Source organism: Candoia aspera, chromosome 2 (genome assembly GCF_035149785.1).
Source record: "Candoia aspera isolate rCanAsp1 chromosome 2, rCanAsp1.hap2, whole genome shotgun sequence".
Classification (NCBI taxonomy): Eukaryota; Metazoa; Chordata; class Lepidosauria; order Squamata; family Boidae; genus Candoia; species Candoia aspera.
The window spans coordinates 71,422,222-71,449,848 of NC_086154.1; the positions used below are offsets into that span (position 1 = coordinate 71,422,222).

The 27,627-nt window shown below is 38.5% G+C and overlaps 1 protein-coding gene across 4 annotated transcripts in view; it reads right to left on the reverse strand.

The window, feature by feature from the left end:
- Positions 1–483: 483 nt before the first annotated feature.
- Positions 484–27,627, reverse strand: part of G3BP1 (G3BP stress granule assembly factor 1) — a 37,347-nt gene continuing 10,203 nt past the window's right edge. The window contains exons 2-12 of one of the 4 annotated variants that reach the window (XM_063292170.1): positions 24,700–24,813; positions 22,455–22,536; positions 21,242–21,415; positions 12,286–12,376; positions 10,441–10,534; positions 9,755–9,959; positions 8,860–8,961; positions 7,764–7,875; positions 5,432–5,557; positions 5,199–5,308; positions 484–3,730 (exon numbers count right to left, since the gene is read on the reverse strand). In XM_063292170.1, coding sequence (XP_063148240.1) covers positions 3,524–3,730; positions 5,199–5,308; positions 5,432–5,557; positions 7,764–7,875; positions 8,860–8,961; positions 9,755–9,959; positions 10,441–10,534; positions 12,286–12,376; positions 21,242–21,415; positions 22,455–22,536; positions 24,700–24,794 — 1,398 coding nt within the window. In that variant the 5' untranslated portion in view covers positions 24,795–24,813 and the 3' untranslated portion in view covers positions 484–3,523. Of the gene's footprint in view, positions 3,731–5,198; positions 5,330–5,431; positions 5,558–7,763; positions 7,876–8,859; positions 8,962–9,754; positions 9,963–10,440; positions 10,535–12,285; positions 12,377–21,241; positions 21,416–22,454; positions 22,537–24,699; positions 24,814–27,627 lie in introns of all 4 variants that reach the window. The other 3 variants (XM_063292168.1, XM_063292169.1, XM_063292167.1) reach the window with 3 other exon arrangements.

The following is a 27,627-nucleotide window of genomic DNA, read 5'->3' on the forward strand; positions in this document are numbered from 1 at the left end:
CAGGTTTCTCGCCTGTTTTCTTAACCACTAGACCAAATGCTGGAAGTCTGGACATAACAAACTGTAGAAGGGAAATAACTAGTGGATATGGCAATCCTGAGTGAAATTCTAACCCCAGAAAATCAAAGAATGGATTGCAGAAAGGAATTTGTTCTGTACACTGTATAAAACCTAGAAATCTCTAAAAATACATGCATATCTGAAGAAATACTGCATCACTGATCTCAAAATAATTTAATACCGGGGATATGGTTTCTTTCTCCTGACCCAAATGCTCAGGATGATCTAAAATGAGATCAGGGAGATAACCAAAAGAGAAGGCACTGCAGAAAAAATAACTTCAATTAATATCACAAGCACTGGATAAACATCAATGTACAAAGGAGTTTCTAAAAACTATCAGCATAAAGATGACTTAAACTTTAAATTCTAAGTGCAATTCAGAGCTACTACTAGATGCAAGTGTTATTGAACTGCTGGAAAGAAAACAAAAATCACATTTCATTTATATGTATACAGAAAATTACTAATTGGCATAGGTATTAAAAGCTTTCTTCAAAACCTGGACAGTTTTTGCTGAAACCAGAAAAAGAAATTAAACTGACCAAATAAATGGAAACTCAGAATGGATGCAAAAAAATGCTGAGAACAGTTCATCAGATCTTTAAACACATCAGAAGAAAGCAACCTGGCTAGAATGGTAATTTTATTATTGGATAAGCAAACATTTAATAAGGAGATTGCAGAAAAACTGCATATTTTGCCTGCCTTCATTACTTATCATATAAGGCAGATACTTTGGCAAAACTGGTTAGTTTCCAGTAAGGATCTCAGGAACTTCTACAAACAATATAAAGAGCTAAAGTATAGGGTTGGTTTTTGGCTTTTTTTGGACAAATGATAAAACAAAGAAATCCAAAAGACAATGAAACAATTCTTTTGAACTATTCTTGTCTCTATTCTTGAAAGATAGGAAGGTAGCCAATGTAACTCAAAAACAGCTTGAACAGGGATGCCTTTATACTCTGTTCATAAGTGATCTGAAATTAGGACCTAGCAATGAGTGATCAAGTTAACAGTCAACTCCAAATTTAATACATTGGTTGGGATAACTGGCAGCAAAACACCTCTAGAAGTTATTTCCAAACCCTAGGAATGCACAGTAATACTGCCCAAATGTAAGCAAGACTATTCATATTTAATACAGCATTAGCTGAGAGATATTGGCAGTAAATATATTTGTGGTAGAATGCACAATAAAAGGTAAGCCAATCTGTGGCTACAGGAAAAAGACCAGATTGAATCACACTGAACACATCTAGTCCATACAGATTACAGTATTATTGTAGAACCAGAAAAGATGCAAAAAAAGGCAAGCATAATGATCAAGGAAAGCACAAATACCATACAAGGAAATGTTAGAATGTGAAACTACTTGGGCGGGGGAGGCAGGAAAGGGAGGGATATCAGCCCTGTTTAAAATAATTCACAGTGTGAAGTCTCTTCCACATGTACAGTGATTCTAGGACTTGACACAAGTATTCACATAGCATACAATCATAGAATAAATCAGTGGAGAATAAAAGCCGTAAGTAGCTATTAATCTAAAGGCTTTTCCCCTCAATTATCATAAATGGTATGTTTCTAAATGCTACTTGCTAGGGAATACTCAAGCCTTGCTTATGGACTTTCCAAATGCTAATTGCTCATTGCAACAGAAGGCTGGATAGAATTTTGTTTTCATTTATACTGCCACTATGTCTAAAGACAAAATATACCAAATGCAATTTACTTAACTGAAATGGGACATTCAAGGAGCGAATTTCAGTCCATGGCAAAATGCTGTAGCATGATTCATGATAGCTAATCAACCTGTTAAGCATATTTAAATCATAAATTCCCAAAAGCCTCAAGTTACAAATCTAAGTTTAAAACTAATTTTATCAAAAGTTAATTTGTCCCCATTATCAACTACAGAATACCAATACAACTAAGTTCAACTGCAGCATGTCACAGCTGTGTCACCACCTCAATAAAAATTGTTCAAATTTTAAAATTCTTTTAGTATGATGGCCCATCAACAATGTTCAGCTGTATTCTAATTTAATATGGTTCCACCAGAGCCATACTACTTCGAAATAGGTACTGCAGTTGTTTTTCTAGAAGCCCTGCACACACTGTGATGATTTTAATATATTGTGGAGAAGACTATGAGGCACTCCCACAGCTGCAATGATGTTTTATTTTCTTTTATATACATTCAGCAAAGACATTATGTCTCATAGCTTATCAAATGCCATGAATATAATCACAGTGAAAAATGGGTATTATCAGAAATTGGGCTTTATAGTTTCCTCCTTATTAGAACGGCACTTTAAAGCCAATGGTAAGTATTAACACATAGCAACATACTTTATAAATTGAACATGTGCATATTATAAAGATTTCTGATTTCATTTCCCACAGTCATGTAGTTGTGGAAGGCACTCACTTCAGAGTTAATGACAGTGTCAATACATAGCTGGGCCTCTGAAACTCCTCAAAAGCATTACACAAATATATAAGGCTATTAAAAACAAAACTGTGCAACTATAAAAACATATGACAATGAGAAGGGGTCAAAAAACAAATATTGTGAAAGATTTCAACATACTCCAAAACTGAATAAAGCAAATCTATACTTTTTTTTTATTTTTTAACGATTTGCCAAGACTGGAATGAGAGATAAATAGAAGGCACAACAATTTTCTGTTTTAATACAAATACAAACTAAACATGAAAAAAGTCCCTATTTCAATAAAATTTTTTTACAAGTTCAGGAAGAGTGTTTTAAAGAGTCAAGTTCTAGACATTTAAAACCTATCCCACAATCCTTGTAAGTGGTAAAACAGTAGTGAGAATTCCTTTTCGTGATCATGTACCAAAAGAAAATATTCTATGAATACCCTTTATTCCACTTTTACGCCACAAAAAAGGGGGAAAAAAGAAAAAAAAAGGGTAACGTCGATTTTCAAACAGCAACATCTCCGGACTGGGGTTGAACAGGTCCTATGACCCACACCTCCCAAGGGGTATACATACGGATTTCCCTGCCCTTGAAATGTTTGTCAGGTGCTAGATTTTCCTATAGGCTCCGGAACACATGCAGGTGAAAAGGATAATTCCACTGACTAAAGCGCACTTCATGTCAGTAAGAAAAAAAGAAAAGCGCCACACTTCCATTAGGAAAAATCACTGGTACCAAAAAAATATATATATATCCAGTCCATATGTCTGCAGCGAGCGAGCAAGGATTTGGTAATTCTTTCTAAAATCCATCTTTTCCTGAAATATTGTTCCACAAAGCTGGAATCTGGGACAAGGACAAGGAAGAAAAATCACAAAACCAAACACAAACAAAATGAGCCAAAATTGTATCAAACGTAGCAGTCTATAACAGGGTAGGGCCACATTCCAAGATACCCAAGGCTGAAATTCACAAATCTGCAGGAAGAAGGGTTTGTCTCCTCTCATCATCCATTAATCACTGGCGTTGCCCGATGCCCCTTCCAGAGCCAAATCCTGGTTTCTGAGACATTCCTCCACGTGGAGGGCCTCGGATCCCACCTCCCAGCCCCCCACGGGTGCCACCAGGCCCACGGGGTCTGTTGTCTCGGCGATCACCCTCCCTGGCTGCTCTTGTTTTTTTCTCTTCTACATTCAAGCGCACTTCTCCTCTGAACATGATCGGCTGCAAGAGAAAAATCATTAAGTGAAAACAATAGAGGAAAAAAGCCATTCAGAACAATCAACAACAGAAGGGCAATCCAGGTCTACTCAAAAGTAAGACTCACTATATTCACCATGATCTCTTTTTGGTGAGCAAAGGATTGCAGCCTAATTCATTTAATCTTTCAAAAGGTTAAAAGATAATGCTGGGGATCCCAGCACCTGTTTGAAATAGGTATATGTGTTTCTGTGAATTCAAACCACTCCACACTCCATGTACTTTTCCACAAGTTGGGATTACTCATTAAGCTCCTGTATAGAGCCGTAAGAACACTGGATACTCCCCTGCCCATCAGATTGTTCTCATTCCAACATATCATAGAGGTGTTGTTTGGGGGAGAAGGGCTATTGCATTCCTTGTTTTGTCCTACAGGGCTTCCTGAAAATCCAAGAGAACCACTTTATCCATGGGGTCCAACTGATCCAGCTATTCACAATTATTCATTCAAGCAGTGAACTATCCCCATATTTACTTTGTTGTTTATCCGTTCAGTTGCTTCCGACTCTTCGTGACTTCATGGACCAGCCCACGCCAGAGCTTCCTGTTGGTCCTCAACACCCCCAGCTCCCCCAGGGACGAGTCCGTCACCTCTAGAATATCATCCATCCACCTTGCCCTTGGTTGGCCCCTCTTCCTTTTGCCCTCCACTCTCCCTAGCGTCAGCATCTTCTCCAGGGTGTCCTGTCTTCTCATTATGTGGCCAGAGTACTTCAGTTTTGCCTATTTCATTCCCTCGAGCGAGCAGTCTGGCTTTATTTCCTGGAGGATGGACTGGTTTGATCTTCTGGCAGTCCAAGGCACTCTCAGAATTTTCCTCCAACACCACAGTTCAAAAGCATCGATCTTCCTTCTCTCAGCCTTCCTTATGGTCCAGCTCTTGCAACCATAAGTTACTACGGGGAATACCACTGCTTCAACTATGTGGACCTTTGTTGTCAGTGTGATATCTCCGCTCTTAACTATTCTATCGAGATTTGTCATTGCTCTCCTCCCAAGAATTAAACGTCTTCTGATTTCCTGGCTGCAGTCAGCATCTGCAGTAATCTTTGCGCCTAGAAATATAAAATCTGTCACTGCCTCTATGTTTTCTCCCTCTATTTGCCAGTTATCAATCAAGCTAGTTGCCATAATCTTGATTTTTTTGAGGTTTAACTGCAACTCTACATTTATTTATTTTTACTACTAGTTTCAAAAAGTTCCAAAATAGACTAGTGTGTAAGATAACACAATAGCATTTTTAAAAAAATCCTTCAGAATGACTAGAGAATTAGATTTATTTGATAATTATTTTAAACGATTACTACAAATTAATACAATAACAATCTAATAATGGTAGCCATGTACCACTCTTGTTAATTCCAATTCAGCAATCATTTGCCAACATCATGGCCTGTATCACTTAAAGATTATTAATTTGAATTTAATGTACCCTATTGCCGAGGATCTTCTGAACTGGTTCTGGATCATCAAACACCACAAATCCAAAGTTAGGGAGTTTTCCTCCACTGTTGATACGTAGTTCTACAACATTTCCATAACCTGCAAGAGAGTTTCCAAGTTCTTTGATCATACATTAGACTGTTCTGTGCAAATAAGCATGTACTTTTAAACTGCCACCAATACAAAACTCCAACCAATAGAAAAGCAATGTTCACAGCTTACTTTGAAAGAAGTCCTTTAGTTCCGACTTATCAACGTCATGAGGAAGGTTCCCAACAAAGAGCTGGTGACTATCTGGGTACCTCACAATCCGTCTAGTTTCCATGTCACCCTGTTCTCCTTCCCGTACTTAAATAAATGATAAGATAATTATGGCATAATGGTATCATGATTTAGAAGAAAATGAATGAGCATCTTTCTTAATCTTTGTTTGCAGTAAAAAATGCTGAAATCATTAGGTAAATAAAATTCCAAATAGGATGCAAGAATTGAGCAAGTTATTCCTATAAGAGGAATAAGAGGCTCCATTATTAACATGCACATGGCATCTTACCAAGGCCTTCAAAGTAGAAGGAAATGCCCATATAATAATTCAGTCTCATATTCTTTCCAACTCTTAAGAAACATTCTTGTGGGCTTCCAGTGGGAATGGTGGACTGAACGGCTGTGCCCACTGGCTCAGCAGGCGGAACTGACAGCGTGGTGACTTTTTTCGGGCTCAGGTAGGTCTTCCTGAAGCCCGAAAACGTTATTCGGAATAAGGAGAATTGCTGGAATCATCTCATTTGTCCTCCAAACGGCTGATTGTAGCCAGAAGATTGCAAACTGAGCTTCACATTGGCCTGGTAAGATCAGCTGGGAGCTGCAGGATTTCATCATTTCCAAGCTGTGCTATAACCTTAAAGGGACACTAAGTCCAGCCACCCCACTTCTCAATCACCAATTTGTATTTTTTTTTTAAAAGTATATGTATCCCAAGAGAGGCCTTCTACAGTGAGGAGAAGCTAGCTCTCTTGGTGCCTAACATTATTTTTGGGTTTACTTAATTAAAAAAAAAATCTTTTTAAGCTTTGGATTTCATTTTCCTTTCAAAGGAAACAAAGATTAAGACTAAGAAATTGTCCTCCTGCTAATATTTGTTAAATTTGAAGATATTAGCATTTTCCTACATGTTGAATCAGCTGATCTGAACCTTCAGTTTTCTGTTCACTTTCTCTTGAGAACGTTCCATTTATTCTCACTTCTTGTAAACAAGCTGCCGACTTGCAAACAAGCTCCTAAGGGGTGCCATAACTTACTGTGTGAGACATGGAGGACCTTAAACAGATCTTTTCTGATTTTCACCAGGATTTTAAGCAGATTTTTTCTGACTTTCACTGTGCTTTTATGCAAGACATCCAGGACATTGTGGAAAATATGAGATCTAAAATGTGCTTTCATGTTGGGGATGTGGTGGATGAAATTGAAGAATTTAAGAATAAACACTTTTTTTTTTTAAGACTGAGATTGGAACTATTATCGAGATGCTGGATGAAGACTGGATAAAGAACTTGGAGAAAACCAAGGAAGAGAGTGATTCACAAGGCATATGTAAAATTGACCCCCTGGTGGAATCCCATGAAAAGAACCTGGAATCTTTGAGGGGGGCAGTTGGACTGATTGATTTTTTTAAAAGGAAAGCTTTGTCCATACTGTGGGGATATGTAACTGCTTTGGTTTACTATGAAGTGGGATAGGGGTTGAAAATTTTTTATTTGGTTTGCTTTAAGGATTTGACTGATGCTATTTGCCTTAAAAGATTTGGATTTACTGTCTTGGTTTTTTATGGGCTTATCGAGATTATAATTACTAAAACTGTTGTATTAGGGTTAAAGAATGTTTATCTGGTTATTATTATTAAAACAGCTATAGTATTAAGTATAATAGTTGATAACTGAAGCTTTTTAATTTGATTATTATAGTAGACAAAAATGTATAGAATAGTAGTAGGAATGGATTAATGTGTTTTATTTTTTTGGAAGGGAGAAAGACAGTTAACGTTTATATGAATTTTTCTTTTCTTTATTTCAATGTAAGGGGGAGGAGTAACTGTACTTAGTGATTTTTATTAAGTGTTAAAGTGGAATGAATTATAAAAATAATGTGGTGTTTTGGTTTTAATATAGAGTAAGAGATTGATAGTTGAAATTTTGGTATATTCTTGCTGTTTAAAGTCGGAAGCCACATCTTTTTGTAAAATTGAAAAAAAAAATCTTTTGTGTTCTTGCACTTTCTTAGTTTTTCTTCTTCTTCTCCTTGTAGTTTTTTGTTTTTTGTAGTTTTTATTTTTCTCTTTAAATCTAATAAAATTTATTCCAAAAAAAGGAAGGAAGGGAGGGAGGAAGGGAGGGAAAGAAAGAAAGAAACATTCCTGTATTTTTGAACCTAACTACAGCAGCTGGGATGTTTGAATTCTTCTGTTTCAATATTGAACTCCATTTGAGAAACCATACAGTATCATCACCATACAATTCTCCAATATACTGAAACCAAGCACAATGTTTTATTTTCTTACTTGTTCTAGGGCCTCTTTGTGGAGGGATGTTTGTCCGTTGCTCCCTCACCCTCTGGTCCCGCTGAGGCCTCTGTGGTGGAGTTTGGGATTCAGGCTTAGATTCAGGACGGGGCTGCAAAACGTACCAGCACAAATGAGAGAGTACAGAAGCCAGGCAAAATTAAAGTTATTCCGGCTGAAACCACCAGGAACCATAGGAAAAGAGGGAAAACAAGCTTCCAAGTTGGGATGAAGAAAATTAATCCTTCTCACTTGAAACACTTGCTGCCGGAACCTGAAAAATTAAACTGGATTGGAAGCACTGTTGAGAAGTGCTTCCTTCCTACAATACTTTTTATCCATTTCTGGTAAGAACAGCAATTCAGTTGTATTTTAATCTTTCAAGTTTAATGTGGCAGCACCTCCACAAAATCATGAGGGTTGAAGCAGAATAGAAAACATGTCCAAATAATCTGGCTGGGAGATAATTATACTCAAAGTATATAGTTAGGAGCAAGCCCTCTAGAGCCTAGTATTTTTAACTCAAAAATGACCATTCTCATTCTCCTTAATCATATTTTCTCCTCAGTAATTTTAGGAAGAGGCTAAAGTTACTGGGGGTGGGAGAGCCAATATAATGGATATGATATCCATTGTTGCTGCTGCTTCTCTTAATATTGCATTTCAAATATTGTACATTGCCTCATAGACCTTTTGAACAGGAGGCTGAATATTATTGGAGCAAAACAAACAGATGAATATGCTTGAAATGTTCAAATAAAGCTAATTTTAAGGAACTAACATTAATAGCAGGAGGAGCAATGAGACATTAAGCAAAACTCATGCAATCACAATATGTACAGAAATTCAAACTGCTGTCAGAATACTATAGAATAAATTATTTCAATGAACAAACTGCATAGAAGATGCCATGCCATTTCTTTTACAACTGGTAACTGAGAATAAGATGAATCATTACTGGATCCCACACATGCTGAACACTCCATAAACAGTAATTACCTAGTGCTAAAATTCAAATTAATTGCAAATTCATGGCATCTATAGACTGCATTAAACTGTTGACTACTCTTGCCTGAATTTGTTGAGTGGTTCCTACCTGTGATGTAGGCAATTTGACAACATGAGGTGGTATGCCTGATACTGGAACTGCTCCACTGGGTGGTAGATTCTTACTAGTCACAGATGCCCATGAAGATGTCTTTAAAAAAAAAAAAAGTTTTACTAACTATAAAAGATGCCTACACTCTTCAAAGCTGCCATCTCAATTTCTATCACCTTTTCAATTCTGCTGGCACATAGTCACATTTATTTACGTGACAAGTATATACTCAGTGTTTAATATTTGTCACCATTTAAAGTTTTCCTTCAAATTCTCTCAGCAGTTAGGAAGGAAACTTGTGCCCTAAAAATAATTGGTTTTTAGTACTGGCAATTGACAAGACAGAACAAAGATCATTATTTTGCCTACTGAATATCTTAATGCATAAAGTTACCTTGCAATGCTTTGCTATTGCATAGCTAAATCATATATTTTGATGCAAATACCGAATCTCTTATCTGCAAATAGGACTCAGATAAAGCTCATATCACACTGTAGGTCACAGTACTGGGATTGCAGGTAGCTCTACATGGTTCACAAACTTTCTCTCACCACTGCGTCGCTTTGGTTGGTTGCCACAAATATGGTATCTCTGCCACTGGCCTTCTATGGAGATACTGCCATTTCCTCAATAAGGTATAAATGAAATATCTTATAACTATCATATAATTCTCACTTTACCCTAAGGTCATTATTAGACTGGGGGTGACACAGTGACATTAACAGTAATTAACAACAGGTTTAACAATAATTAATTTGGTGGTGCAATTTTAGGGAACTAGAAGCCAGAAAAATAATTTGCAGGATCTTGTTGCAAAAGAGGAGGTTAAAAAAAAAGGAAGAAAAGGAATAAGCTTGTAAAAGGACAGCATAGAGAAAATTCTTATATTACTCTAGAGTCTTCTTGCACAGCAGGTGCTGGATCTGCAGGGACTGGAGAAGGACTCTTCTCAACAGCCTCCTCAGGAGCCGCTTCTTCTACCGCTAGGTCAGGTTTTTCTTCTTGAACTTCTGCTTCAGGCTCTTGTTCAGGCTCAGCTTCTGGTTCTGGTTCTGGTTCTACAACTGGTTCTTCTAACTGTTCCTCCAAGTCATTGCTGCTGATGGAAAGATCTTTTCATTATGGGCAGCAATTTGCCTACACAGTTCAACAACAGAATCTTAACTATTTTTAAGCTCTACACTGGTTATTTATAAAACCTTCCAGTCTATACTGATATGCAAAAATGTTTCTTGGATGAAGTCAGCAATACCCCCCACCATTAAAGAAAATATATTAATTCATTCTCTTCCTTGAACTACATGTACAAAATATGACTTCCAAATACATTATTTCTAAAAATGGGAAGAACTGATTGGCTTTTAAATGTGCTAAGAACAGGGTTACAGTTATTGCTGAATGGTGAAAATTGGACTCTAGAAGTTAACAGTGGACTTCTGTTATCTTTCTGCAGAGCTGTGGAAGGCTGCTTTTAAACAAAAGTGAGATTAGGCTGGATGTTCTGAGAACTGGATTCTTAGTTCAGCTAGAGTAAGAAAAGACAAGGTAACTGGAGTGTTGGGCACGTGCTGACCTACCTGACAGACTGTTCATAGTAAGCTGCTGAATCATCAGCTACTGCCTCTGGAGTCTGTTGCCTTTCCTCAGGCTCTTCTGCCTCTTCCTCAGATTCTGGTGGGGGAGAAAAAAACTTAGTATCCTACTTTGTACAAATACAAAGGACAGTGCACAATGTTCATTCAATGTTTCATGGCTTATAAGGTATATATACATTCTACAATTTGTTTCCTTTCACAATCATGTGGCCAGATGCACAAACGGGAAAGAGGTTTGGTTTCTGACCTGAAATAAACCATCACATTCCAGAAGCTCTTGTCAAACTGCTTGGGATTGCCTATGGTTCAGCAAAGACAAAATGGTAGTATCTGGGGTTGTTCTGGTTTCCAGCCAAAGCAAAATCTGGAGGGAGCTTGGAGGGAGCAAGGAAAGGCTAGTGCATGTTGTCCCCTCTCCCCACTCCTCCTCCACATGCCTATACACTGGCCACCCACCCCATCCGTCCAGTGCTTTCCTCCCCCTGCTTCCCCCAGTCATAGCCACTGATGTCTTAGCAAGGCACATCCCATCGATCTTCTCATTCATATTCTTCCTAGCAACTTTCCTTCTGACTCAACTCCCAGAATGGTATGGTATATCCCACCAGTCCACCCATCCTGATCGTCCAGAGCCTTCCTTCCCTCCCCTGAGCTGCCAATGTCCTTGGCTTTTTCCTAACTTCCCTCACCATAAATCATTTCTGCCTGAAAAAGCAGTTTCATTCCATGGATGGACCAAAATGTTTGTTTTAACCTGAACAAAGAACACCCAAAACCAACTGTCCTATGCACAAAGTTTTGCATATCCCTACCATCAATGTTTGGCTATTTACTGAATAACCAGTTTAAGAAATAGAAGCTGAACTCATCAGTAACTGAAGATGCCAAACCCATCAGTAGAAACTGAACTCAGCAGTAACTGAAGAAGCCATCCCTTCAAGATCGTTACCCTTTTCCTAGTATTACTTCAAACTGTATACAGCTTCCATCAATTTCTCCATCGGGCTTGCAGCAATAATCAGACTAGGTCAGCAATAATGTAAAGGAAAGGTCTGAAACTACAATGTAAAACAACACTCCTTCGATCAAGAAAGCATTTCTAATGATAACTCAGTTTCTAACAATTAGCTTTCTTGCAACTTGACTTTAGAAATACCTGACAGCTAAATAGAGGTAAACCAAATTTGGCTAACTCGCTAATTCCAATAATAGACAAACACAGCATGGCATCTGATTGCAATGAAATCTGCAGTTGTAAGTTAAAAGTCTATTCTGTTGAAATCAATAGGTTTCTAAACAACTCCTTGTTTTCAGTGTAGTATGCAAGTACTGAAAAACGGAATTTCTTTCTGATCAAAGGAAGAAGTATAAAGCTCAGATTTTCAGGGGTTTTTTTTTAGGAGATCTCTCCAAGATATGGGTAGCATTATCCTTTTTCTGGCTGATGTCTTTTTGCAGATTACTGCTATTGTGAATTTAGTTCTGCTTCCTCTTTGGAAATTTCAACAGGTGCTGCAGTTGGACCTCATACCTAAGCAGAGTCACACACTGTTAATGCTTGTAAGGAGACACGAAAGGATGCAAGGGCTGTAGACTAGACTAGGCTGAAAAGTAAAATCACCAGAAGCCAATCACTTCTATAATGCTACCATGTAAACCACATGGAAAAGTTCACCAAATCATCAGGACTCAAACTCAGTTTGAAAGAGATCTTCTCTTTCTATTATTCAAATTATGCAGGTAAGTCACAATTTGACCATTTCACTATTTAGAGAAGAAAAAAAAGTCCTGCTGTCAGAAGCAGAGAATTTAGGCTATGGAACTTACCCTCTGGAGGTTCAGCATTCAAGTCACCAAAAACTTCATCCTGATAGCGAAAGATGTCATTATGGACATAAAACTTGTTTGCAACTGATCCCTGTAAACGATACAATGTGAAAAATAAAATTCAGCAATGTGCTCACCACCTATTATATTCGGTTTTGATTTGCTAGCATAAAACCATTTACTGGAGTTTTAGTTCCAAACAGCTTTGCCTACATGTGCCATTCAGAAAATACAGGGCGACACTTCCATTGCTGCCCATTAATTCCTGAACTCTCTCAAATGCTACACCAAACAAAATATGGTTATAGATCTCAATGATCAGAAGAGAAAAGGGAATGCTCTTACTTCTGGGGACAGACACACTATTTAGTATTACAGTTCAATACCATTAAGCTGAGAATCAAAAAAATCTCTGACCCTGGCCCACGAAGAATAGCATGCAAGTCCAGTTCTGAGGATCAGATATTCCTAATCTGCTTGGCATAGGGATAAGCAATGCCTGCTCTCTTACAATTTAATCCATATAAAACCTGATATTCCTTCAGTTCAATGTTGTGATATATCTATATTGACCTGGTATTTTATACACTTTTCTACTATACTGTATGCCTGCAAGAAAAGCCATGGGCATAATTTCTGTACTGCCCAGCTTTTCTGGGCATCCTTGATGTAACTGATACCAGAGAAGTTACCATTTTCTTTTACATTATTTCAACTATTCATCATGGTATTACAGGTAGTAAACATTTGAAGATTAAAATTTCAAACTCAGTCAGAAAGCAGGATAATCCTTCTGCTCATAACTATGGCTATAAATAAGGAGTCCAAAAGAAAGCTAAATTGGCAGTTGCTCTTACTTTTAATAAAAGGGACTGTTATCTGTTTTCTACTCACATCATCTCTGTAAGAGATTTATGGTCTACTATTGTAAGCCATTTAGAGACTTCATTTATGAAAAAAAAACCCTTTTATTAATGCACATAAGACATTTCTAATGCATAAATGCTGACAAAAGGCATTTGCAAGAACTGTTGTAACAACAAAGTAAAGCTCAAAATCATTATCAGTTAGAAATATATTGCTGGAATATATGCAATAAACTGAGAAAAAAGAAAAAGGAAACAAGCCATGAAATGCTATGCAAACTTACAGAGATAACATATATGTGCAACTACTTTTCAAAGAGAATTTCAAAATAACAACAGAGCACCAATAAGCATCAACTTATGGATTTACAAAACGTATAATCATAATCACCAATCACTAACGCTAGACGTTCCAACACGGAAGTTTCAGATTACCTATTTATAATACATACTATATTAAATATTTCAACACTGAATATATACCAGGAATATGCAAGTTTTTCTCGTCTAAGTATTGCACTTGGCCTTTGAATGACATGCTGCAAATGGCAATAGGAAAAGCACTCCAAAGTAGTGGCGGTTAGAGTGGCGATGCTTTGATCTGTGAACCACCAGTGATTTGCAAAACTCCATCCAGACGGTTCATCGCCACCTTTTAACATTCACCACCCTTCAGCCAGCCAGACCAGAGCCTGTTCACTGCCTCTGTCCCTACTTCTCCATGTTCATGGTCAGCCAGTTGACTTGAAAACACAGATTAATGTCTGGAAACCAATTCAATGATGCATACAAGTGGCAATACAGGTAACAGTCTCAGCTGCAGTTACTGACTCCAAATCTACACCTACTGTTCTAAGCAGAAGAGTCATCTGTATGAGCAACCAAGAAGGAAAAGTACAAATAAAACATTTGTTGTTTATTCATTCAGTCGCTTCCGACTCTTCGTGACTTCATGGACCAGCCCACGCCAGAGCTTCCTGTCGGTCCTCAACACCCCCAGCTCCCCCAGGGACGAGTCCGTCACCTCTAGAATATCATCCGTCCACCTTGCCCTTGGTCGGCCCCTCTTCCTTTTGCCCTCCACTCTCCCTAGCATCAGCATCTTCTCCAGGGTGTCCTGTCTTCTCATTGTGTGGCCAAAGTATTTCAGTTTTGCCTTGAATATCATTCCCTCAAGTGAGCAGTCTGGCTTTATTTCCTGGAGGATGGACTAGTTTGATCTTCTGGCAGTCCAGGGCACTCTCAGAATTTTCCTCCAACACCACAGTTCAAAAGCATTGATCTTCCTTCGCTCAGCCTTCCTTATGGTCCAGCTCTCGCAGCCATGTGTTACTACGGGGAACACCATTGCTTTAACAATGCGGACCTTTGTTGTCAGTGTGATGTCTCTGCTCTTAACTATTTTATCGAGATTTGTCATTGCTCTTCTCCCAAGGATTAAGCGTCTTCTGATTTCCTGACTGCAGTCAGCATCTGCAGTAATCTTCGCACCTAGAAATACAAAGTCTTTCACTGCTTCTACATTTTCTCCCTCTATTTGCCAGTTATCAATCAAGCTGGTTGCCATAATCTTGGTTTTTTTGAGGTTTAGCTGCAAGCCAGCTTTTGCACTTTCTTCTTTCACCTTCATCATAAGGCTCCTCAGCTCCTCTTCGCTTTCAGCCATCAAAGTGGTATCATCTACATATCTGAGATTGTTAATGTTTCCTCCAGCGATTTTAACTCCAGCCTTGGATTCCTCAAGCCCAGCATGTCGCATGATGTGTTCTGCGTGCAAGTTGAATAGGTAGGGTGAGAGCATACAGCCCTGCCGTACTCCTTTCCCAATCTTAAACCAGTCCGTTGTTCCGTGGTCTGTTCTTACTGTTGCTACTTGGTCGTTATACAGATTCTTCAGGAAAATAAAACATACAACAATGAATATCTTAAAAACAGGGTTTCATGGGTCCAGAGGCCCACTCATCCCTAGCCCTTTAGTATTTGAGAGATTTGTACTGAAAAACACTCAAGACCTGCAAGTTTTACTAAGAGTTGTTATGGCATAGGATACATAAAATAGTTAAAATGGTAACTACATACTAAATTCTGGATTAAAACGTTTGATACAAAATTTAGTTTTAAAAGGTCTTCAAAAAATGGAAAGAATGGAAAGGCATACACAAATGCAACTATAATCATTGCCTTCTTTGCAAAAAAAAAAATGCCAATTCTCAATTTCTTAATGACAAAAACGTAAGGAGGGGATGTTCAATTGGGCAGTCCCTACATTTTCAAACAAATATTTAGTGATCCACAACTGCAAAAAGTTTGAGAATGCTGGACTTGAGCCAAGATAAAAATTAAATTTGACTCCTTTTGCATTTAAATGCTACTAAATTATAGTTAATATTACTTTATAATCACAAGTTAATTGTTTCTCCTTGTACTATTAGTTATGAGGGATATGTCTTATACAACTAGTTGACCTCATTAAAGGACTGTTAAGTTTTTCACTAGCTAGATAGCAAAAACTCTCCTAAACTGTATTATCTGTAGTATTATTCAAGTAATTCAGAATCTAAAATATTTGTTATGCATCATGATCTATACCAAAACTTCAGTTCATCTGAGTAACAATAAACCAATTTTGTATGGATTCACATCCCTCCTTATTGAATCTTTTAATGGAAGTTTAAGAATTACCATACATTTGCACTCTAGAATGCATCCTTAAATCAAATGTACTCTTTAATTCAACATTATTGACTTCATTTATTTTTTAGAAGTACCAGGTAAACCATTCAAGGGGAAGGGAGATCTCCTCTTCCAACCCAGTAACCCCATCCCAGGAACCTGGTGATCAGCTTGGCAAAAGTACCTGATAAACGCCAGATCTGTCTATAATAAAGCTGTTGCCATTCACAACTTGTGGATGAACAGGCTGTCCTTAGCATTTATTACCAAAACCATGCAACAGCAGGGGAAGGGATATCTCCGGTGGGAGGAGATGGGTGGTGACGAATTTGAGAGAGAGAGAGAGAGAGAGAGAGAGAGAGAGAGAGAGAGACAGACAGACAGACAGACAGACAGACAGATCCCCCTTTCAAAAATCTGCCCAGCCAGGTTTTGGATCCTGCATCACCCTGGGGTTTGGGGGAGGTATACTGATGTATTAATGACCACAGTCACTGTTACCAAAGTGGCAGGAAGTAAATGCTTTTCCATTTATAGCTGGGCCACAGGGATAAGCTTGGGATTCTCTTGATGTATCAGCAGCTTTACTGCCCTTCTGGATCCTTCCTGGCTCCTGGACCTGGTGCCTAGACTGAGTTCCTCCTTCTATTGTGTCGAAGGACTTTAACTTCCACACAGTGAGAAGCCCAGGAATTCATGACCGGCATAGCAACATGACCTTGCTTCAGGTAATCTCAAGACCTGGCACACACACAGGTACTACAGACATACTAGATGTTGTTTTTGCTTAGAGGCAGTTTTTTGTGTGATCTAGATATGGAGGGTATTATGACCATTTGTCATGGTCAGATCCTTCCTCGTCCAGTTTTAACTGGCAGCCAGTTTGCACAGTATACTGCCAGTAAAGTCACTCAGATTCACTCAAGTCTTGATTTCAATTAGGCAGGGTCTAGTGTGGTGACTGGGGCAATGTCTTCCTGGATTATCTTGGATACTTTCTCATCTGTGACTTCTGAGAAAGTAAACAGAGTATTTTCTAAGATGTCCTCTGTCACCTGTGGCCCAAACCCTTGCCCCTCCTGGTTCTTTGAGCAGCCTGAGGGAGGGTAGTTCTGGAGATTCAGGATATTGTTAATTCCTCTTTACAGAAGTAAATGGTTGTCAGCAGCCTTGAAGACGACTATGGTATGTCCCCACCTTAAGAGGCCCTCCCTAGAGTCAAGAGATATTAGGTAACTATTGGCCAATCTCCAATGTTCCTTTTTAGCTACAGTTGTTAAGATGGCAGTGAGAAATCAAATACAGAGTAACCTAAATAATACAGATTGTGTGGGCCTTCCCAGTTAGGGTTCAGGTCCGGGCACGGGACAGGGACAGTTTTTGTTGCATACATGGAAGATCTCTGTTAAAATCTGGATGGGATAGTGCACCTACCCCGGTCCTGAAAAGACTCTCAAAGTCTGGACAGACTCTGGGGGCTGGGGATTAGAGACCCTGTTTTATAGTAGTTCTGCTCCTTCCTCAGTAGACAGTTCTAGCTGGCAACCGGAGAGGAGAGGTTGGTGGCTGTTCCCTTTTGTGGAGTCCCTCGGGGTCGGTCCTCTCCCCACTACTATTTAACATTTATATGAAGCCACTGAGAAAATCATCCATTGTTTTGGGGTTCACTACCATCAGTATGATGATAACGCTCAGCTTTACTCCAGGTTTTGCTGGTGATGCTCTTGAGCTCTGTCCTGCCTGACATCTAGCATCTGTAAGCGACTGGGTTAGAGAAATTAAGCTAAAATTGGATTGTAACAAGACATAGGTGGCTCCAGCCTCTAGATGGGAAAATAGTGCCCATGCAAGAACAAGTCTGAAACTTGGGGGGTCCTCCTGAATTTGCAGCTCCGGCTGGAACAACAGGTGGAAGCTGGGTCCAGGAGGGCCTTTGCCCAGCTTCAGCTTGTGTACCAGTTACAGCCCAACAGCCAACATCCATAGGCAGTCTCACCTCACCCGTACCCTTAGCCCACAAAAGGAAAAGGTAGCACGGGGGTGGGGTGTAGGAGAAAAGAAGATAAGGAGAAAACAGCAAGCAGACAAGGAAGCATCTCGGCATTTACAACTATTATAGGCCAGCACCACAAACTACAAAAAGCATCCCATTGTGGTTTGAATCCTGCCTGGAGCTTGTCTTGGGAGCTCAGCTGGAGTGTTTAAAAGGAACACTGCTTAAGAGCAGAGCCTGGAGCTCGCTAGCAATCAGAAAAAGAGCAACCACACTGAGGCAGCACCTAATCCCAACAAATGCAAGAACTTTTGGAGGAAGGAAAAGGCTGTATGCCACTTCACAAACCATAAGACTTTTACCTGTTGTAAGAACTGAGCATCAAAGACTTATTTACATGACTACATCACCTTTTAAAGTCTAGGAGGGTGGAGTTAACCCAGGGGAACAGCCTATTGTTGGAGAAGGTGTGCGCTACAATAAAGTACAGTTATCTTCTACGCTGTGGTGTGTCCAGTCCTTGGAAAGGAAAGAACCCTCCCGGGGACCTTAGGCTTCTGGAGAAAAACCAGGATATAAAGGCAATTAAATACCAATCTAACACTGAAGTCTACACAAGCATCACAGAAAAAAAATTACAAACTAAAACATTAGTGCCTATTTCACCTGGAAAAGGAACCAAATATGTATTTTATCTCTTTAATACTTGAATATTTTCAGCTTCATAGCAAGTTCAGAGCAGAGAGATTTCTGCTAATTGTCTTTATTATGGCAAATATGTTTTTGACCTCTTGTGATGATAGTGATATACCTGCCTCATTAAAGAAGATTGACTCCACATATACAGTAGTCAGCCAAAGTGTTCCAAGCATGTCAGCTAGATAGTACAATTATTTTGTACTAACACCTAAGGTCTGCAGCTGGAAAGGGAAGATAACTCAGTCCTGACCTACAGATCACACATGGTAAGAAATTAACAAAATCTCAAGAACTGCAACTGTTGAATATAACAGTACTTCCTTCAAGATTTGTAGGACTGTGCTGAAAAGGAGGCATCTTGAGTGGTCAGGACATTCTTGGTTGATGAGATGTGACCAATAGTATGTTAGGTTACAATACAGTCCCTAAACAGTCATAACATGTACAGAATCAAGTTCTTGTTATACCTGACATATGGACAAAATGTGCCCAAAATGACCAATAGCAGGGAAAGCTGTATGTGGCAGGGATACAACTAAGGTTAATAACCTAGTCTATTCTTTTCTTACTAAAACGTGTTGGGAAAAGTTCAACTGATCAACAACATAATGGGAGTGGAGATCAATATTTATGGGTCCATCTGGTGACAACTGAGGCATAAGAAAGATTGCATGCTGAAAAATAAACAACATCATGAACTAAGAAATAAAGAAAAAAGCATGTGAAACTAAGAGAAACAACAAGGAAGTAGGTCTAAATGAAGGTGGTGCAATCTTGTGAAGCAGGGCTGTGAATACATGCATGGGCATGAACCTATAGATTTAACTATGAATGAAAAGGCTCAAATATACATCAGGAAGTATGAATTAATGTCAAAGCATTTTTTTCTGGATGCATATGAAAATAAGAATTTCTAAGTTGGTGATAGTTCTATGTTTTTCCTGAATGAATAGTAATAGGACTCTTTGTTTCAAACACATAGTTTAAGCACAAGTTTATTTGTGCATTCACATGGCAAATAAAGGAATCAAAATCTAAAAACATGGTTGGCTTTTTATGATAAAACACTGAGATAATTATCTCAGTGCTGAAAGACAGAAGAGCTAGAGAGGTTCTGAATGTGGGGCAGATCATTATTTTGTAATGTCAGGAGTGGATCTTGGGAAAAACTGAATATGGAAGAAAAGGAGTAAGTGAAAAAAAGAAACAAAATGAAAGAAAGATGACTAGAAGTATGAGTAAGAGAAAGTATGAAAAAGTATTAGATGACAGATTTATCTCCCAACAGAATTGAAGCAGACGAAAGGAAAAAAGATTTGCGGAAGCTGTTTGGAACAGACTAAAAAGAATTATATCACAGAGAGCTATAAAAGTATATGGAATTTCATAACAATGGGAGGTATGAAAAAGGATTGTGGAATGAAGGGAAAAGGCTGAATGAGTTAAAATGCATTAAAAAAAACTTCTGCAGGAAATCAAATAGTATATTAAAGGGGGGGGGGGTCTAGTTAGATGGTGTAACTAGAAAAACGTTAAAATATGGGTGCCATGTGCTCATGAAACGACTGAGCAATCTGCTTCATCTATGTGCAGATACTTCACCTGCACCTGACTATGCAAGAATGCTGCCACTAGGATCACCAGGTTCCCAGCACCAGAACAGGAAGGAACTCTTTCCTGAAGAGGAGATAAAAGCTAGACATTTCCAAGGTTGGTCCTAGAGGGAGCTATGCACTTCATTTCTGAGGATCTACACCTCATATTTGGGGGACAGTGCATGTGAGATGGCTGAGTCAGATGTGTGGATTTGGCATGTGAATGACAGAAGATCACATCAGGCAGGATGGGGAAGGGGTACCAGAGCAGTGAGCAAACACCACCACCACAGTATTCAGCTTGGCGGTACAGCAATTCTGTCCTAAAATTTGGCAGAGGGAACTGGCTAGATAATTTGTCACTTTGACTCCAGCTACAAATCGCAACCAGGCAACTGCCAATTACATAGCTGAATAAAATAAGGGTATGTGATGTCCTTTGGTTGTTTCATGTATTTCTGAATAAAAATAGTAGCTACAAGTTATATGTACATGTTAAAAGTTAGAATAACTAAACTTATGTACCTTAAGGTAATGTTTACTAAAGATGGGAAAACAGAAATTTTAAGACTTGCAGATGCTAGCAGAAAAGTAGCAATGGTATGCAGTCTGTTTCAAGGAATGGATGTTTGGAAAAAGAATTGAATGGGTATCAAGTGCAAAACATATATACAAAGACTACCTGAGTAGAAAAGAAAGAACAAGAATGTTAGAGTTCAACTAATGAATTGATGAAATACTCAGAAAGACGTACCAATAATATAAAGAACAAAAGGTAGTGTGTGAATTGGTATACAGACTTGATGGAAGAATGCAAAGATGATTTTCAAGGATAAAGTATGAAGGCATCCAGTGAACAGTAGAATTAACCAGAGTTAGTTAATTTTATTTCCTTTTTCCCTAAATCATGCCTCTAATTTCTTTCATTCCCTACTTCTCTCTTGTACTTCACCCTGTAAAAGGTGTCCTGGGGTCACTGTATGTTTTTGGTTTGGCCAGCAAAAGCCAGATACTGAGATGTCTTATCTACAACATATTAGAGCCAGATTTTGTGGCAAAAAAGTCTTACAATAACCCAGAACTGTCTTCAATACACAAATATATAGATAAGTATTTCCTCGGCTACATACCTCAGGAGCAAGGACAAAAGTCTGCATGAATCTCCGCATTGGCTGAGTGTTATTGGAGAGCTCACCCATGACCTGTACAACAACGCCGTCATTAATAGTGGCATGAGCATCCACGTGGCGGATCTTTGTGCGGCAATCCTTAAAGTTCAGTGACAACACCTTCTTGTGGATATCCTGAAGAATAAAATGGAGAGAATGAAAAATACACTGGGATAGTAAATAAGAGATTCTCAGAAAGGAAATGCAAGTAGGGATATGCGCATAACAGGAAATATGTTTTGCTGCAAATCGAAAACAAACCATCGAGCTCTGGAAGTTCTGCTGAACCATTTAGATTCATAGTAGCCCAGCAGAAAAAATGCAGCGCATTTTGATATTCCAGGTTTCACGTGAAACAAAATCGATAAAAAATCTCAGAGAGCAGTAAAGCAAACACTGGAAAACTAGACACATCACCCCTACTCTCTCCTCCTCCTGTGCATTTTCCCAGCATCTTCCTCTCCCTCCCACCCCTTAGGCATCACAACTAGTGTACTGTCCTGTGCGCTCGTTCCTTATTGTGATAGCCTCTGCACTAAGAAACAAGCTCCCAGCACCTTCCCTTCACCACTTCCTTCCTCTTCTACAGCCACTTCCAAGGCCCATATACTTTTCAAGGAAGACTCTAAACTTTGGCTTTTTCCTGCTCCTATCCCCTCCCAATCACTCCTGCCCCATTTTGTTCCATATATGGACCAAACAAAACTTCTAAAACTAAACAGAAGATTTTATGCATCTTAGATTCAAGTATCATAGGACACAATAAAGAGTATTTTTTTTTAAAAAAAAAGGAGTAATAAATCCAATTTATCTTTTTGTTAACCCAAGCCTCTTTTACAAAAAAATCTAGTTTCACTAAGCTTTCCTATTTAAACATTTAAGTATTTCTGGCACCATATCCAAAATTCATTCTCTACAGCAGTGTAAAGTACAACTGGCTCCCTGAAAAGTACACAGTACCTAATTAGAGTAACATAACAAAAATTAAGAGATACACAGGGACTATACTGTTACTTTAAGCCTAAGAATGCAGAATAATTTGTATCATCTTGTTATTGGCGGGCACAGTAATCAAACAGGAGTTCCTGATCCCCCTATCCCACTCTAAAAATCCATTTCCAGGTTTGAAGTACTTTTTCTAGACATTTTACATAATGGTTTTACAAATGCTTACAGATTGTCCATGAACGGCATCTGCTGGTTTTCCATTTGAATCCAAGCCACCATGAACATATGAAGAATTCTTTCCATAAAATCTGTGAGACAACAATTTATTAACGGTGTACTTACATACAATTTCAATCTACCATATGCATTTTCACAACATTTTATCTATAGGCCTTAAACAAGAGATTTAGGCTTCTGTTTAATTTGGATCCATGGATAAACAATAATTTACCAAACCAATTTCTGCAATGGGTATTAGTAAGGATCAATCCTTCACCTCCCAGATGTAAGAAATACAGAAGGAATTTTGGTATTATTTCAGGCTTGTCACAGTAAAAGACTAAAAATATAAACAGACAGATAGAAAGATGAACAGACTAAAACTTGGGGGAAACCAGGTTTTATTTAAATCACTAGTTTCACTATAAGTATATCTCCTCTATATATGTTCAGTTAACTGCTCTCATTTAAGTTGTTTAGCATCTAAAGTCTCCAGTTCTTCTGCAGAAAATTTGTCTGAATACTATTTATATAATTTAAAATGCAGTAGCTTACAAATCTCATCAACTCTAGCAAAGCTAATAGAAAGGAGTTGTGGGAATTGTAGTCTAAAATAATGGGGATGTATTTATAAATGCAATCTGTTAGTTTGGGCTGGTTTCCTGGTTTTCAGTTACATGAGCATTCTTTTCAAGTTCCTGTAACTTGCTATTATGTGTTGTAATGTAGTCACCTAATTAAGAGGCAATAGCAGCCACCATTCTTTTAAAAAAAAAATTCAACAGCCACTTGCATGTGTAAACAAAAACATCAGCACAGAGCAACATAGTTTAGTTTTCCTTGGCTTGTGCCAAGGAAACAGAGTGCAATTCCCAACCTACCCAAAACTCTGTAGCTTAATCTTGCTGAAGTCAGTGGGGAATACTGCCCATAAGGTGATGAATTTAAAACAAATTAATATATACATACATACTTCATAGGAATGGAAGGGAAACCTTCAGACTAAGAGAGCTACTAATTGAAAGGAATGCTACACTAGAGTTTCTTTTCTTTGTCCTGTGTACCTCAAGGTTTCTTTAATGAAAAGAAAAGAAGCTCCAGGGTCTCTGGTAACAGATTCTAATCTTAATTAACTGATTTTTCATCATCAGGTGAGAGCACAATGACATTTCTCTTTGTTTGTTTTAAATAGGGATTAGTCTATTTTCAAAAATGTTTTTTAAAACATAATTAGTCAATTGGGCAGCATGGTCTGCCATTCCACCTATTTTGTGACTGAAATGAAAAACAAAGAAAGGGATTTTTTCAAGTTCCCATTGTTTCATATGGCCAGAACTCTTGGCACATCTTGAGTTTTGTTCCACTAGAACACCTATTTCAAGTTTTGCTCTGTCAAAACACAGCCAGACTTCAAAAAGCAAGCTGCAAGTTTGCTTCATCCAGATACCACTTCAATTTCAAATAAGCTATTGAAAATGGCTAAAAAAATTGATATGGTTTTATCCTGACATGAAGAAATGCATGTAAATGACATGACTGTATACATATTTCCTAACATATGCAATTATTATTTATGAGTTTCTCCTAATGTATTTTTCATCAAGTTCATCAAAAACAGAGATGCAAAAAACCAAGGGATAGCTTCCTTCTGATCTCTATATTCCACCGAGAGTCCCCCAATGGGAGGAGATGGGCAGGGACAGAATGAATGAATGAATGAATGAATGAATGAATGAATGAATGAATGAATGAATGGTTGGTTGGTTGGTTGGTTGGTTGGTTGGTTGGTTGGTTGGTTAAGAAAATGCAAAATAGGCTGGTTAGTATTCAAATATGAAAACAATTTCTCCCCATCCCTACCTTGGTATAATGCTGGGGGGAATTCAGGAATATGGAGTTTCTAAAAAGGCATCTTACTACTTAAAACTGTGGGTCTAAAATGCAATATAGTATCTTTCTTGATGGAAGTGATAGAAGGGAGTAGGGCAGTTTGTGTTCCTTTCAAAACCTATCTCAAAGAATTATACAATCGTTCAGAGCGTATTTTGAGGTGCCACAGATGAAGGAATGTAGTTAAGAAATCTGCTTGCATAACACCAAATTTCAAGGGGTAATTTAATATAGCAGGCAAATTGCTAAAAGGTAATGTAAGGGTAAGGGTGAGGAGCTGGTTTAAGAAAAAGAGGAATGAAGCATTAAGGGTGTATGGGCATGTGCCAATACCAAACAGGAGAACAAGTCAAAAACAGTACCTGTGCAAGTAGTCTGGTGCTTGATTCAGCAGAGTATAATACTGTCTCACGAACTCCCGCCCAACCAGCAGGGGACTTGGCTTCTCCATCACCATTTCTTTGGTCAACTGAAAACTGAAGGCCAAAATCTTCAAGAAAATCTGAACACCGCCCCCAATATCTTGCAAGTGAAGTTTACCTAAACTAATTCATTACTTTATTTCATACATTATAAATTATCCAAAAACTCAGTGTCATCCAGGCATACAAACGTATTTATTTGATTTCCTTCCTCTCAGGCAATCCTTAGGATCCCTAAGCACGCAAAAAGGCTCAGCCTGTACTGGCTTTGCAGATTCAGCATGAGAGATATGTTATGTCTAGCTTCCAGAAAGATCTCATATGAAAGGAAAAAGTCACCACCCTCCAAGTTCTTCCAATACACTCAACGGCATATGTATGAAAGTGACAAAAGGTCTCATTTTACCTTTACCTACAAGCAATAACCCAAATCCTTATTTCAATTTTTTCCTCTTCCTTCAAGAGGAACTAGAATTGTCTCATCAATCCCAACTGTGGAACACACAAAATAAAGCCTTATGAAAAGACCTGGACAGATGCTTCACTTCTATCAATATCTTGATCGAAGTTACCTTGCCGAAGAAGTAAAACAGTGCCTAGTATCTATCAGAGACCTGAGGTAGCCAAGCCTTGCCAAAGTGATCACTCTGCTGGCCTTTACTGTTTTCTACACTTCTATCTGCAGGACCCTTCTATCAACAAGATGTTTTAGCTGTTTTCATGAATTTTGGAGAGTGGGATTGTACATCGCCCAGAGTCCATTGGAGTTGAGTGGTTATAATAAATTTAAGTAAGAATTAAAAAATGAAAAATAAAAAACTATAGCAAAATTCTGCCTCAGTACTGTCACCAAACTTGTAAGTTACTCATTTCTTTAATGCCTACTCACTAAATCAAAATGTAAGTAATCAGGCTTATTCTTTGAAATATGGTTTCATTAAACTTGTATCTGATCCAGCTTGCCAAACATTATCTACTTAAAATATTAATATACCTCTAGCACAAGGTTTCTCGACCAGGGTTCTATGGAGCCCTAGGGTTCCGCGAGAGGTCACTAGGGGTTCCCCGGGAGATCATGGTTTATTTTTTTTAAAAAAAAATCAAATTCGGGCAACTCCACACTAAAGAGGTACATCTCATTCTTTATTTTTAGTTTAAGAACACTGTTAATGCATATATACTGGACTACCCATGAAACAAATATAATAATTTGGTAACTTCTAGCCAATATTTGAGCCTGAATGTGCAGGGGTTCCCCAAGGCCTGAAAAATATTTCAAGGGTTCCTCCAGGGTCAAAAGGTTGAGAAAGGCTGCTCTAGCAGATATAAAACATTGTTCATGAGGTTGAACAGATATGCTACTAACATACAGGTAGTCCTCACTCAACAATCACAGTAGGGACCAGAATTTCAGTCCCTAAGCGATGCGGTCATTAAGCAAGGCACCACATGACCGGACCTGATTTTACAACCATTTTTGTGGTGGCCGTAAAGCAAATCACTGTGGTCATAAAGCAAATTGTGACAGTTGTAAAACAAATCCATTGTTTCCGATTGATTTTTCAAGTTGGAAGCCGGCTGGGAAGGTCACAAATTGCAATCATGTGACCACGGGATATTGCAAACAGTCATAAATGCGAGCTGGTTGCCAAGCGCCCAAATCGTGATCACATGACTGTGGGGGTTGTAACTTCGAGGACGAATCATAAGTAACTCTTTTTAGCCCCATCGTATCTCTGAACTGTCTTTAAACGAGCAATAATCTATTGCAGACAGGCAAGGACTATCTGCAATAGGTTAGCCAATCTCAAAATCACATGGAAATGGTTGTCACCAGAACAAAAATATCCTTTGTAAAATATAATCTGCTCAGATGAAAAGACTTAAACATTTACATGTTTATTAATCTGGATAAAATATTAGAGGGATAACTATGTGAAACAGCTACATCAAAAACACTTAAACTCTTGTGGCAACTCAAACACCAATACATTTCTCATTCCATAAACTTTTGTGAACCACAATTACTTCATCAGTCACAGGAAAGATCAACCTGATGATTTTGCCTATAGAACACATACACAGCTGCAAAAGAACTAGCAAAAGTCAAGGGGTAATGAAATACAAGCAGGTGAGTGTAAGAAAATTGCCTATTATACCAGTGAGTGAAACAGCTACAGGTATTCATCCACAGATAAGCTGATTAATATAAGTAGTATAAGAAAACAACATAGCATTCTTTTGAATACCTTGGAGCCAGGTTACTTGAGGGACCACCTCTCCCTGGTTACATCTACCCATCTCATCAGGTACAGCAGAAGGGATATACTATGGGTCCCATCTCTTAGGGAGTTTCATCTGACAGGACCCAGGCGGAGAGCCTTTTCTGCCATAGCACCCACCTTCTGGAACATCATTCCCCCCCCCACCCCGAGATTAGATTGGCCCCACCCCTTTGGCCTTTCAGAGGACCCTGAAGACATGGTTCTGTCATCAGGCCTGGGGATCCCATAGGGGTATGGAGTTGGTGAGATGGCTATATTGTTCATAAACTGTTGGTTGGTACTCTCCTGCATTTTACAATTTATGGTTAATTGCTTTTAATTGCTTTAATTTTTTTTGCTAGTTTCTGTTACTATTGTGTGTCTGCATACATGTATGTAAGTATGCTTGTTTTTAACTTCATGAGCCACCCAGGGTCACACAAGTGAGATGGGCAGGCCATATAAATTGAATAAACAAACAATGCAGGAGAAACATTAATATTCCAAATGAATTCTGTATTAGCTATCTTAAGGGCGTCAATCCTGAAGTCAATGATAGCATTCTAAAGAGCTGAAGTATTATTCCTTTGTTTTTGGATAGTGC